The 14,967-nt window shown below is 36.7% G+C and overlaps 1 protein-coding gene across 13 annotated transcripts in view; it reads right to left on the bottom strand.

Moving 5' to 3' along the window:
* Fggy (FGGY carbohydrate kinase domain containing) overlaps positions 1-14,967 on the bottom strand; it is a 400,280-nt gene that overhangs the window by 251,453 nt on the left and 133,860 nt on the right. For all 13 annotated transcript variants that reach the window (XR_013427818.1, XR_013427819.1, XM_078026357.1 and 10 more), the window contains one exon: positions 1,793-1,908. Coding sequence is in view for 11 of the 13 variants with exons in the window: in XM_078026357.1 (XP_077882483.1) it covers positions 1,793-1,908 (116 nt within the window). In the remaining 2 variants the exon portion in view is untranslated. The remainder of the gene's footprint in view (positions 1-1,792; positions 1,909-14,967) is intronic.

Raw genomic sequence — 14,967 nt, 5'->3', positions numbered from 1 at the left:
GTAAATGTTTGGCCCTATTTCTCAGCTGCTTTCCCAGTTTCTGGCTCCAAATGGTATCAACATGGAGCACTTTAAGACAAACCACCATATGACTTAAATTATTGATACTTTATTATGCTCTGCAAAGTTGCATTAACTGATCACACTGCAACCCAACTGTACTCCTCCCCAGTCCAGGCATGGACACTTGTCCCAATCTAGCTCAAGTTGGCTCTGGGTACTGCATATCAGACTACTGCCGAATCCCAGTGGAGGCCAGCCACATAGCCACATCCATTCCCTTAGTCTAATATGTCCCATGTAAGAGTCAGACCTGGCACCTTAATAGTGGGTAAAGAGCTGGACCTCAATTTCCCCATCTATCATGGGAATCATGAAACAAATAGATTTGTGGGGGTCAACCAAGGTAATATACATAAATCACCTAACAACATGGAATGTAAATGGTGACTAATGACTGCTGTTTGCTTCCCTCCTCTCTTTCCTTGTTGTAAGCACCTCCCCCATTTTTCCACCTCAGATCCTGTGATGGTTTCAACAAAGCCACAGAAATTCTAGCAGAGCTCTTTCTGCATACCTCCCTGGCTCTGTTCTTTTCTCTAGATGTTGCTATTATTAGTTGAATAGATCATAGACAACATACCAGGATCAGGAGGGTAGATGCTACTTGCATCCTTTGTTTCTATTCTATGTACTTGAATTTTCATAGAGTAGTCCTGGGATTCTACCCAAGATAGGTACATTGAAATGAAATAACTGACTCAGAAATCAAGGTGGTCAGAAATTGTAGCAGACACTACTAGTTTGTCAATACTTAACAGTACAACTTTCAAGATTTAGTGGTCACATAGATGGACACATTCAGCCAATCACTACATTTTCCAGCCACTTCTACAGCACACCAGGACCTTCTGAATGAATGCTGGTCAATAGGAAGTGGTCAGATAGGAGGTTATGCTGCCCTCAGAAGACTGTACATAATTCCCCTGGTCTCTATTCTTCTTTCTCACTGGCTGGGAATGGATAAGATCTGAAGCAGTTAGTTTGGACTTACTGTTGGAGGTCCTGCTTGGACAATGGCAAAACTGCACTAATAGCTACTTACCTCTGCTCTATTACACAAGATGGAAATGACCTCCTATCCTTTCTACCCTTATTGTTACAATATTTAGCCTGCATGTTAAACAATTCATAACTAGGAATAATTGCTTACCTGATGACAGCTTACTAGAAATTTAAGTAACTGCAATTACTACCTACTAACTGTGAAATGACCTTGTAAACCTCAAACTTTAAAATATCAACTATCATTATCATGTATGTACCTAGGTAATTTTTTTTTTTTACCAGGCAAACACCTTAGTCACTCACACCTGTGCCATACAGTTAGTGACACACAGAACTGGAAGTCTGGGACTCAAAAGCTTTGCTCAGCAAGTGCTTGTTCACATTCTATTTTCTGTTTTGTTTTTTTTTCCCCCTGATTTGTCTGATTTTGATCTTTTCAGTAGCCTTGACTTGTTCCTTGAACCTAACTCTCAACTATTTCTCTTCTACTCCCTGGAAATATACTATGCATCTCCACTTGTTTCATGCAAGTCCTAATGTGAGGGCCTACATCACAACCTACCCATCATAACTGACTCAGTTGAGACAACTCAGAAAAACTGAGTTAACTTCCTACATTTTAATTCAAACAAAACCAAACCAGTACCCAAACAAATACAAAACTTCACCAATATTCTTACTTGCACATACAAATGGCCATTTTCCAAATTTTCTATTGTTTTACCTATTTTGTTGTAATTATCAGCAACAAAGTCTTCCAAACCAATCATCTTCCAGAAACTGTCATCCCAACCTTTCTCAGCTGAATATGTCCATTTGCATACCAGGGAGCAGAGAGACCTAGGAAAATGACAGGAAAGTAAAAGAAACAACATGAACTATGTTTCCTTCATATTTTGCAAAATACCTGTCTAGCTAGCTGCAGTAGTACTGAGAAAGTGAAATAAGCCAAAGTAATTATGAATCCCTGTTTAAAGCAAAGGTCTGGGCTGGGGTTGTGGGCTCAGTGGTAGAGCACTTGTCTAGCACGTGTGAGGCGCTGGGTTTGATCCTTAGCACCACATAAAAATAAATAAAATAAAGGCATTGTGTCCAACTACAACTAAAAAAAAAAATTAAATAAATAAACAAATAAAGCAAAGGTCTCTATGTATACCTGTTATTTACCAGTAGTTTCTTCTTTCACTTTCAGAAGAGCCTCAGCCCTTTATTTGGATCCTGATCAAACAAATTCAGTATATGAATATTTACATTTATATTTATACTTATATGACATTTATGAGAAAAGTAGAAATTATAATACTGATTATCTATTTGATTAAACTGAATTATTATGTTTTAGAAATGACATTGTTAGTTGTAGTTAAGTATTGCTCCTTGTCATTTAGAGATATATTAAAATATTTTGGTGTCAGATGATGTGATATTTTGAATTTATTTCAAAATAATACTGGAAAGAAAGTGAATGGCATTTTGAATAGGACAGGACTGTTTTGTTTTGTCAGTTGCTGGGCTGACAAATGGGTTGATAGGTGTCCATTGTACTACTGTGTCTACTTTTGTACCTGTTCAAAATTCTCTGTAATAAAAATGTCTTTAAAAAGTGCCTCATATACATAACTAACATAAATACTTTAGTCTAAAACCATTTTTAAAAGGAGGAAGAATTAAGTACTGGATATTTTCCTTTTTAGCTTTATTTCTCATCAAGTCACCCTTAATATTTTACATTCCATCAATAAAAGATGCATTGAGTTTCTCTGGAATAAATGGCATGCTCTTGCACATTCTGTGACTCTGACCTAACCCCAGCAGTTTGGAATATTCTTCCCAGTTCTTCTCCTTAATGTTTCAAACTCTTCCTTTAGCCTAACCTGGAACTCCACTTTGGTATACCTTTTCTGAGCTTCCAGAGCATGGAGTATATCTTATCACACTGTGTAATAAACTGCATATATATATATATATATATATATTCCTTATAAACAACCCTAACATTCCAACCCATTCTCCATATTTTTCCAGAGCAAACTTTATAAATGAAAATGTCATATCAACCCTTGATTAAACCCCTTCCAGTGACCCTTCATGAAAAGGCAGCACCCACCTGTTTCTCCTCCTACACTCCCATGGTTGCTTTCTTCATTATGCAATAGTAATCATTTGAAGTTTCATTTATTTGGTCTCAATTCCTCACTTCCATTTGTTTCTGGGATGATATTCTCTACTATGCATCTAACTCCTAGTTAGCTTCACAGGTCAGCTAGGATTTTCACTTTTCCAATGCAAGACATTCTGGTCCAAAGCCCCTCCTCCAAGCGCCAACCTGGACATACCCTCGTCTTATATCTAACAAAGTAATTATCTTTGCCTGTTCACTATTCCTTTTCTCCTGGTAAACCAGCAACTCCTTTAGTGCACAACCAGTCCTACTCATCTCAGTATCAACAGAACAGAGTCATGTAGGCACATGTTGAACCACAATGAATAGAGATCAAATGGAAGCATTAAATTAATATGGTTTGCCCACCTCACCGCAAGCAAATGGTAACTGTGGGGAGGCCACAGTCACAGTTTTAAAGACAAACCAAGGCTATTTCAGGGCCAATGCATTCAGGCATTCACACAGTTCACCCACCTACTCATCCACTATTCAGTATTCAGTTAAGATGATCCTGGCACTTACTCTATTAGGCTCTAGGGACCAGTGGTATGCAAAAGGTAAGGGCTTCTGCTCTCACAGAAGCTGAAAGTTTAATTGAGGCGACAGACATTGACCAAACAATCACACCTAAAAACTTATACTAACAAATAACCATAAATATTCCAGAGGACACAAAGAAAGAAATGGAAGCATTCTGCAGAAGAATCTGCTGTAATCTGGTGGCAGAGGTGGGATGGTGGGGTAGTAGGGGAGAAAAAGGAAGGTTCCACAGAGGACGTGACATTTACTAAGGACTAAATTGAAATCAAGGAATGGTATTTATCATTAATGATTTTCTTCAAAGGGGCATAGATGGCAGAACACATTGAGCTGTGCTTAATGGCAACTCACATATTAAAAGAGAGCTAATAAACAACATTTATATATATTACCAACCATATATATTACATATAATACATATAATTACATATATATGTACACATATATTATAATCATATGTATTTAAAATGATTGTCTAAGCAAGACCATTTTTTCCCCCAATGTCTGGAGATGGCAGCCCACCATGCAGCCTGCTCTGAGGAATACACAGTGTCTAATGCTTCCTGGCACACTATCTGAAATGCCAACTCTTTTGGAACTGTGTTCGTCATGGGGAAGAGCAAAACTTTGACAGTGGAGAAGGATTATTTCCAATGACTTAAGCACACAGGACAACTCTTTACTCCTTAAATGCCTTCTGCACCTCTACTTTGACTGTTAATTCCATCTTAATTATTGTTCCTTTTACTCATCTTTGTCCACTTGGCAAACTCCAAGTCACCTTTATGAAACAGTTCCAATGTTATGCCTCTGTGAAAATTTACCCCCTTCCTCTAAGTTACACTCATGGCTCTCTCCTTTGAGGCACCACTATAAATTGGAAATATTGCACTGTTATTCTTCACAGCTGAAGGAAGTTATGTTCATGGCCCGGATGTTCCTACCTTCATATTTCTGCATCTTTTGCCATGTATCTATCAGAACATATCTGCTCCTGTTCCCTGCACTGTTCCTTAACTCTGGATTAGGTTCTGATTCATGACTGAGTTTAGCCAAAAAAAATAAGGCAAAAGAGACTGCACACCATTTGTAGTCTAGGCCTCAAGAGGCTTTAATGTATGTTGCTTGATCTCTTGTATCCCTGGCACTTCCATGAGAAGATCATGCTGGGATAGCCCATTGGTCGCCTGAGGAGGACCTGAGACACATGGAGCATAACAATGAGCACTCGGGTCCAATCTGGTGTTCTACTGGTGAGTTGCCCTCCCAGGATAGCTATTCACCTTCAGGTAAGCCCTACCTGCCATCCCATCATGCCCTCTCCCCCCAGGAGCTTTATAGTATTAGACATAAATGCTTCAGAGACTCGGGGGCTGTACTGGAAAACTGAGGTGCTTCCAAGATAAGAGGGCAAATAAGAGTTCTACTTCTGCCCAGGGACCTCTCAGAGGATGGAAGGCACCATCCATGGCTGGTCAGCCAGAAGGCCAGAACAGCAACTGCTTGCTTTCTTCCGCTTTCAGATTTCTTAATGCCAAAGAGACCCTACAAATCTATAAAAGGGTCAAAAGAACAGAGACTCATGAGCAGGCAAGGCAAAAATAATACCTAACTTAAGGAGAGGAGTTCCCTGAGTGAAGATCTCACAAGAGGCAGGACCCATGGAAGTAAAAATGATGAAAATACTGGAAGAAAATATCAGTGATGAAAGCTATGAGAAAATGGAAAAAGAATTCAACAAAAAATTTAAAGAACTAAAAACACAGGTTTTGAATTTAAATTTAAAGCAACATTTCCACAGAAGAACTAAAAAAAATGGCACTGATTAAAATTAACTCAATGTTCTAGAAGACCAAGAGAATAAAATGCCTTCCTACAAATAGTAAAGACACAAAGAGATGAAATATGGAGGGAAAAGATAAAAGGCTCAGGGGACAGATCCAGCATTCTAATGGAAGAATAACAGGAATTCTGAGGGATTAAAAAATGAAAAGAAATAAGAAGAACAGGACAGATGAGGGAGATACTCTAAGTAAAAGAATACAACATTGGCATTTTATTACACTGAGCTAAAGTAAGACTTAAACCTGAGATTAAAAGTCTCATTAAGTCCAGGAAGTAAATCAAAGAAATACTTGCATGTCAAGAATCAACAGAACATTATACAAGTTCTCATACAGAAAGAAAGAATAAAACACTTGCAAAGGCAAAGGATTCAGAAGAGCTAAGGATTTTTCATCTATGACTCTGGAATATAGACATCAGAATAAAATACAGATCATTAAGAAAAACTGACTTGAGAATCCTATACCCAGACAAAATATTATTCAGCTGTCAAAAAAAACTAAAAACATTTTCAACATTCAAAGATTTAAAAAGTAAACATCCCACAGATACTCTCTAAGGACAATACTTGAGAAGGAACATAACTTAATAGCACTTAATTCAGAGCAGCTATCTCAACATATGGAAATTCAAAGACTGGAGGAACCAGTGGACACAGACATATATTCATATCCATTCAGTCTCTCTGTCATACACATATGTGTGTATATATACACACATGTATATGTGTACATGTACACTAAATGCAAGCATGTATGCAATTTATGCTTGAACATATCATAGGTGCATATGTGTAAATACACATATGCATACATATATTTAATGAATGATGATAAAATGTAAGTGGGATTTATAATATTGAGTATTCTTGAAATACAATAGGCCTGATATAAGAAAAACTTAAGCAAAGACTGGAAACAAAAAAATAGAGTCAAAGGAAGGGATATGTCAGTCTTTTTTATGTTGCTCTAAGAGAATACAATAGACCAGGTAATTTATACAGAAAAAAATTTTATTTCTCACAGTTCTGGAAGGTGGAAAATCCAATATCAAGATGCTGGCAGCTGGTGAGGGCCTTTTTGCTGCATTATCCCATGGCAGAAGGCAGAAGGACAAGAAAATATGAGAGAGCAAGGAAGAAAACATGGCAGAGCTTGCTTTATGTGTGCATGTGTGTGTGTGTGTGTGTGTGTGTGTGTAATTGTTTTGTTTTTTTAAATTTATTTATTTGATTTATTTATTTAATTTGTTATATATGACAGCATAATGAATTACAACTCATATTATACATATAGAGCACAATTTTTCATTTCTCTGGTGTTACACAAAGTAGAGTCACACCATTCATGTCTTCATACATGTACTTAGGGTAATGATGATTCCACCACCTTTCCTACCATTCTTCCTTCCTTCCCCTCCTTCCCCTCCATTCCTCCAATGCTCCCCATCCCTACTCCTTTTATGGATCAGCATCCACATATCAGAGAAAACTTCAACCTTTGGTTTTTTGGGTTTTATTATGATATTCTCAATCTTTGGTTTTTATCTGACATTCTCAATCTCCATCCATTTATCTGCAAATACCTTGATTTTATTCTCTTTTAATGCTGAGTAATATTCTATTGTGTATATGTACCACAATTTCTCAGATCTCAGTTTAATTATTGTGAATTGAGCTACTATAAACATTAATGTGGCTACATCACTGTAGTATGTTGATTTTAAGTCCTTAGGGTATAAATCAAGGAGTGGGGTAGCTGGGTCAAATGGTGGTTTCATTCCAAGTCTTCCAAGGATCTCCATACTGCTTTCCAGATTGGTTGTACCAACTTGCAGTCCAACCAGCAATGTATGAGTATGCCTTTTCCCCTACATCCTCACCAATATTTGTTGTTGTTTGTGTTCTTAATAACTGTCATTCTGACTGGAGTAAGATGAAATAATAGAGTAGTTTTGATTTGCACTTCTCTAATTGCTAGAGATGTTGAACATTTTTTCATATATTTGTTGATCAGTTGTGTATCATCTTCTGAGAAGTGTCTGTTCAGTTCTATAGCCCATTTATTATTGACTGGGTTATTTGTGGTTTTTTTTTTTTTTGGTGTAGAGATAGCTTACAGAATGGGAGCAAATTTTTATCACACACACATCAGATAGAGTACTAATCTCTAGGATATATAAATAACTGAAAAAAACTTGATAGAACTTGCTTTTATCGGCCCATTTTTTACAATACAAACCTACTCCTGACATGACAACATTCATCTATCATAAGGGCAGAGCCCATCAGATCAAATTACCTCTTATTAGGCTCCAGCTCCCAATACAGTTGCATAGGGAATTTAGTTTTCAACACACGAACTTTGGGGGATATAGTCAAATCATAGCAGAATACACAGAATACCTTGGTATACAAATGTATGTTTGGGCAGTACATAGACTTAAAGTTGGTTATAAGAAATGATAAAGCAATCACTAATGGAAATGAAAATTTCAGTTGAACCCTCAAAATAAAAGGGACAAAGGAAATAGAGGGAAAATTCACAAGCCAGTGAAGCTAAACTAATCAAAAAGGAAAACAAGTAGGGGAGTGATTTGATATGAATAGAAAACAAAAATAAAAGGGTATAAAATCCATTATTTCAAATGTCAATGGGCTGAATTTCACAAATAGTTAAAAAATGAGAATGATTACAATGGATTAAAATTAAGTTATATCTGGTTTATGATACAGATTTTTTAAAGTGGAAATTTTTTTAAGGTGCACAAAGAAACAATGAAAACCAAAGTTTTAAAATGTGACAATATCAATATCAAAGTAGCATGCAAGATCAAAAATATTATATAAGATAAGCATACCATATAATGACAAAATGCTCAACTCAAGAAAAATACTACCATTCATAAAATTTCTTAAACCAAACAATATAGTGTGAAATATAAAACAAGAGCCTTTTGAAATAAATGAAGCCCTTGAAAAAAAGATAAGTCTATTTAAATATTTTCTCCTATATTCAGAATCTGACCATCATGTGAATCATAAGAATAATAATTTTGCTTCTGTGGAATTAAAGGGCAAAATGCAACCAATAAACTAATATTTTATATATCCACACAGGAGAAGGAAAAGAAGGATATTTTATAAGAAGAGACTACATGGCTTGAGTAGTCTTTAAAAGAAAAGTCAGGGTTTTAAAAGTTTTTATTGGAAAAAGGGGAAGTCTGAAAATTAATAACCTAAGCAGCCAACTTAGAAAATTGTGAAAAATAGTAATAGATTAAACTGAATAGAAGATTTAGAAGGAGTAATAAAGATAAAAGCAGACCAAAAAAAAAAAAAACAAAAAAAACAAAACACAAAATGGAAGGTAAAATTTAGTTAATCGACAGAGTCAGAAACATGGTTTCACAAAAAGATAAACGAAACAGAAAAACTTCTGGCAAAATTGAGAAAAGGGGAAATGAAAAGGCAAAAATGACAAATATTATAAATTGGGAATGGGTGCCATGACCACAGATGATGCAGACTTTAGTAGAAAATAAAAGGATAACATGAACATTATGATAGTAAACCTAGAAATTTAGATGGACGGACACTTCACTAGAAAAGCAGAATCTACCAAAACAGACTCTAGAAAACCTTAATAAACTTATGACCTTTAAAGAAAACAAATAAAACTTTAAGACCAGATGGCTGTACTAGAAAGTCCTAGCAAACACTCAAAGAACAGATTGCTTAAAAGTATTTAGGAATCCAGAAGAAAGCATGCTCCCCACTTTATTTATAGGGTTGGAGTAACATGCAGTAAAATCTGAACAAAGACAGCATGAGAAACAAACAAACAAACAATAACAACAACAAAAAAACAAACAAAAACAAAAAACAGGCTATTCTTATATGATGAATTCAGCATAGAAGCTCCCCAAGAAATGACTAAAATGACATTTTTAAAATGTGAGAAAAATACATCATGAGCAAAGGGCATGCATGTTTCAATAATGGAACATATATGAATCTATTTCACCCCAGTATTTTAATAAAGGAGAGAAAATGACAGTGTACATTGAAGAATGCAAACTATTTGGTGAGGTTAAACACATAACGTTGATAATCCTTGCTGAAGTAGGACAGAAGCTTCTGCCTATGACCACGATGGAAGAACAGAGATTGCATTTTACCCCAGTTCTAGAAGAGGAACTGGGATGTGTGAAATGACTGCACAGGAGACCAGAAAGCCAATGAGGTGGGTCCAAGATCCCCAGGCTTTTTGGCTAGAATGAGATGCATGCCAGACCACTGCAGGGAGAGAGACCCCAAGGAAAGCTGTGGTGGCACATTCTTCCAAAGAGGAGGTAGCTATGCAGAAATAGAGCTCCCCAAATCTGCACCAGACCCCTTCAATCTTTGCTGGAGTACTCAGACACACAAGTACAGGGAAACTCCATGAGTTTAGGTAAAGAATGGACAGCTATTGGTTGACAGTTCTGGGTTCCCAAAGGTCTGGGAATCCTTGAGTGGTAAGAGCCAAAGAGCAAAGTCTTCAGTGATCACCTGGGGTCTTGAACAGAGAGCCCAGAAGACTTACAGAAGTGCAGCTGAACTGCCCGTGTGAGGACTCCCTTTGGCCTGCTCCAGCAGTTTAAAAAGCAGCCTCCAAAGGATGAGACCAAACCCAACGTACATTAACAGCTTACCAGAAAAGACAGCTCTATATTTTTCAAATGAAGACAGTAACACAAAGATCTTCACAAACATGAACCCGGAAAGGTCAGCATCAAATAAAAAATAACTGAAGAAACATTGGCATTTTTTCCTTAATTTGATAAAAGCTATCCACCCATAGAGCCAAGTGCAGTGACACAAAGAAAACCACACTGTGACATAATCAAATGTATTTTTTTAATTTAATAAAAGGAAAAGAAAATCATAAAAACAGGGGTTTAAAAATAAGATACATTGGAGAGAAAAAGAGACAAAACCAAAAAAGTCTGAAAATTTTTCACAAGAAGCAGTGCCAGCTAGAAGAAAATAGAATGACATCTTTACTGTGTAGAACAATTAAAGAAATCAACCTAGTATTCTGTATTGAGAAAAATATTTCTGAACAAAGAGTGTGAAATACAGACTTCCTGACAAACACCTAGATAATTCACTTCCAAAAACTTGCACTACAAGAAATGTTAAAGAAACTTCTCCAGAAAAGAGAAAAATAACACTGACTGGAAATGTGAGCACACACAAAGTAATGAAGAGTATCAGAGGTGGTAAATAAGTGAGTGAATATGAGAGATGCAGATTTTTCATTTTTAAACTTCTTTAAAGGATAACCTCTTGAAATCTTCATCTTTCAAAAAACTGATAAAACAATCAATGGGTTTGGGGATTTAAAACACACATTAAACAAAACATGACAAAAAAGAGCACCAATGACAGGAACACATAAAAATAAATTATATGTGATGGGGTATAGAAATTATTTTAAGGCAGACTACAATAACTTAAATATACTTATTGTAAATCCTACACAAAAAATGCAGCAAAATAAACCATTTAGAGATAAAATTGTCTATTATAAACATTTAAGTTACCTAGAGAAGACTGGAAAAGAGAAAAATTACCCAGAACATATGGAACAAATAAAAAGGAAATAGCAAGAAGGTGGATTAAAACCTAACCATTATATACAAATGGCCCAGCCTGGCCTGTAATCCTGGGTACTTGGGAGGCTGAGTCAGGAGGATCTCAAGTTCAAGGCTGGCCTGGTAACTTAGTGAAACTTTGTCTCAGAATACAAAACATTAAAAATTTAAAAAGGGCTGGGGATGTAACTCGGTGGTAGAGCATTCCTGGGTTTAATCCAGTATTGCCTGATGTAGGACAGATGAGGCTGGAGGCCCAAGAAATTTTTCTGGAAGCAGTTTTATTTAAGTTACATTGGTCCAGAGGAGCTAATGCTTAAAAATCTCTGGACCCTGGGACTGGAAATTCTTTTAGATTAATATTCAGTGGGGTGGTCACATGACAGTGGGAGTGGGTGGGAACATAACAATTACTCTTTGTCCCATATTCTTAGGCTAGACAGAGGTTTCACATGTTTTGTCTGCAAACCTGGCATTTATTTACAAGAAAGGAAGCTTCAAACCACATTGAGCTCTCTGCGGAAATCCTGTTGATATTCTGTGACATTTTTTGTAAAAATCTTTCTGACAAGACGGGAAGCTTAATTATGGCAGGGGTCTTTTGTGTGTGTGGGGGGGGTACCTGGTCTGCTTCACTGCAAAATAATAAAAAAAGAAAATTCCAAAGTAAAGCTAAAGATTATAAGGCTAGACAAAAATTTAAAATAAAACCCACCTATGCACTGTCTAAAAGAAACTTCTGTTAAACATAAAAACACATGATAGGTTTAAGAATAAAAGGATGAAAAAGGGCATCCTACGTAAATACCAATATCAGAAAAGTTGAAAGGGTTATATTAATATCAGACAAAGTAGACTTCAAAACCAAAAGTAAGCAGGGATAAAGAGACCCATCACATAACGATATAAGGAAGAATCACCAAGAAGTTAAAGAAGAAATTCTAATTTTTAGAATGGCAACTTGAACTCAGATAAGGTTGATTTTTTTGTTTGTTTTTTGTTTTTTGTTTTTTAATTTTCCCCTTGTTCTGGCCCAGCCCTAGCAAGCATGCAGGGCAAAACTGTACCCCAATCAAGAATTCATGATCTTATCACTGGATGTGGCTACTAAAGCCACCCATCTTATACATGGTTTGCTTGAAATTCAGCCTTCTAACAGCCCATGTTGATGAAAGGATGTGGCAGATGGGAGGGGTCCAGAACTGTGGGCTTGTGTATATGAGTGAGGAAGGCCAGGAGGCACTGAAAGGTCTACCTCATTAAAGTGTCATTATTTTGTATCATTTCTTGATGTTCCATCTGGCCTTCTGGAAATTTTAGTTTATCAGGTCTGATTGCAACCTCGCATAGCAGAGACCGTAACTGCCTTATTCAACCTGTTTTCCCTGATCCAAGGCACAGTTTTTCTCTGGAAAATTTGGAGAGTTCAAAGCACGTTTATTAAGTGGATGAATAAAAACCTTCGGATCTCAGGTAAGAAGGAAGCTTTCAAGTTCCTAATTATTTTTTAACAACTTGCATTACAAGGCCTGGATTTTCAGCTACTATAAAGATGACTGACTACAGTGATGCAGCCACATAAATGTTTATAGCAGCTCAATTCACAAAATTGAATTGTGGAAGCAACCTAGATGCCTTTTAATAGATGAATGGATAAAGAAACTGTGGTAAATATGCACAGTGGAATATTACTCAGCATTAAAAGAGAATAAAATCATGGCATCTGCAGGTAAATGGTCAGAGATGGAGAATATCATGCTAAGTGAAGTCAGCAATCCCAAAAAAAACAAAGGAAAAATGTTCTTTTTGATAAGTGGATGCTGATTCATAATGGAGGGGAGGAGAATAGAGAAAATTTAATTGGGAAAAGGGGAGGGATGGAGGGAGAGGGGGAATGGGGGCAGAATAGATGGTGGAATGAGATGAACATCATTACCCTAGGTACATGTACGATTGCATATGTGGTACATCTCTACATGGTGTAAAACCAGAAAAATGAAAAGTTGTGCTCCATTTGTGTAAAATGAATTGAACTAATTATAACAACAACAACAAAGACACAATTTTTTCAGTTAGTTCACTCTATTTTGAGGAGAATTGAAAGGAGGGAATTTTAATGCCTCATTTTTGATGATGAATATATGGTAATTATCATAATTATTACCATTTTTAAAAGCATTTATTCAGAATATATTATGAACATATCAGAGTTCTCCTAGGCAGGTAAAAGCCTGAAAACTCTGGAAACAAACAAATGGAAAAGAAAAAAAAATCAAAGCAAAAATGTCACAAAGACCCCAGCCATATGAAGAGAACATGAACCAGCCTCAGCAGGAACAAGAGGAACTTGTGGTTCTCCTGTTTATCCAGAGCAAGGCACACATCAAAAGCACAAGCAGTCTGCTGAGTTCCAGGGCTGGTCATGCCCATGTATTTCTCCAACAAGACTTGATGAAAACGAAGTCGGCACTGCTGCATTATTTATACACAGCTCACAGCTTTGACATTGCCAAGCCCCACTTTCAAGGGAAACCTTTTGTTCTTTGCTTGAGGAATGCAGAACCTGGAGAGTCTCAATCGAACAAGCTAGTGAATAACAGAATAATTAGAGCTGAGAACAGGGATAAATTACCAAAATATTCCTGGCTGTGGCCTTTGGTACATCCCAGGCCTATGATGGCTCTGTTTTTCCTCGCCATGCAAGAGCCTGTATTACCAGCACTGAAGATACAGCTCTTGGGGAGATACAATAACTGGGACTGGATTGCTAATTGCGTCAACAAAGAAACCAAGAGGGCCTGATTTCTGAAGAAATACCACTGAATCAAGCGAAGTTGCTTCTGTTAAAGAGCTGTCAGATTTCAGGCTCGTTACTATTGGTTCTGTACTTCATCAAGACTTGCTGACAGGTCCATGACAGACTGAAATAATATATGCAATGATGCAACGCAGACCAATATTAAATTGCCTTTTCAGTTAGACTTGCCGATAACATGGTTCAAACGTGGCCATGACAATATAGGCAGCATGAAAGAACTGAATAAATAATCAAGTTGAGGGAGTTTTCCCATGCCCCTAAGAGAAAGATCTAAGAGTCAAAAACAAAAGATCCTCAAGTTGCCACCAAAATATTTCAAGATTGTGGTGGTGCCCCTGGATTCATGGATTTTGATTTGTCCCCTAAAAAATAAGAAAAATACTAATTAGAAGCAATGTGAGAGAAGATGGGAAAGGAACAGGGAAAGAAAGAAAACAAAGTCACAGCTTATTAAGGCTCTGTTACAAGTAAGGCACTGTGCATAGGATTTTTGTATAGGTTACTGAATATCAGAATAAACCTGTGAACATACTCTTGGGATAGAAAAAAACACCACCGAGGCTCTGAAAAGTTTGAGTAACTCATTTGAGGTCATACCCTTAGGAAGAAAAAGGGCAGAAGTCCAAAACCTGCCCTGATCAATTCAAGTCTATACTTGCTAACTATAGACTTATTCAGGCCCACTCACCAAAAGATATTTATAAAATACTGCAAAGGCTAATTACACTATGTGGAAAGGTGCAATGATTTTGAGATAGTATTTGATTTTTCTATGTTTATCTTGTCTTTTTTTTTTTTTGTACCAGGAATTGAACCCAGAGGAACTTAACCACTGAGCCACACCCCCATTCCTGTTTATTTTTTATTTTGAGACAGGGTCTCCTTAGTTTGC

The sequence above is a fragment of the Ictidomys tridecemlineatus genome, chromosome 11 (assembly GCF_052094955.1).
Source record: "Ictidomys tridecemlineatus isolate mIctTri1 chromosome 11, mIctTri1.hap1, whole genome shotgun sequence".
Taxonomy (NCBI): Eukaryota; Metazoa; Chordata; class Mammalia; order Rodentia; family Sciuridae; genus Ictidomys; species Ictidomys tridecemlineatus.
This window is presented reverse-complemented; position numbering and strand designations above follow the sequence as displayed.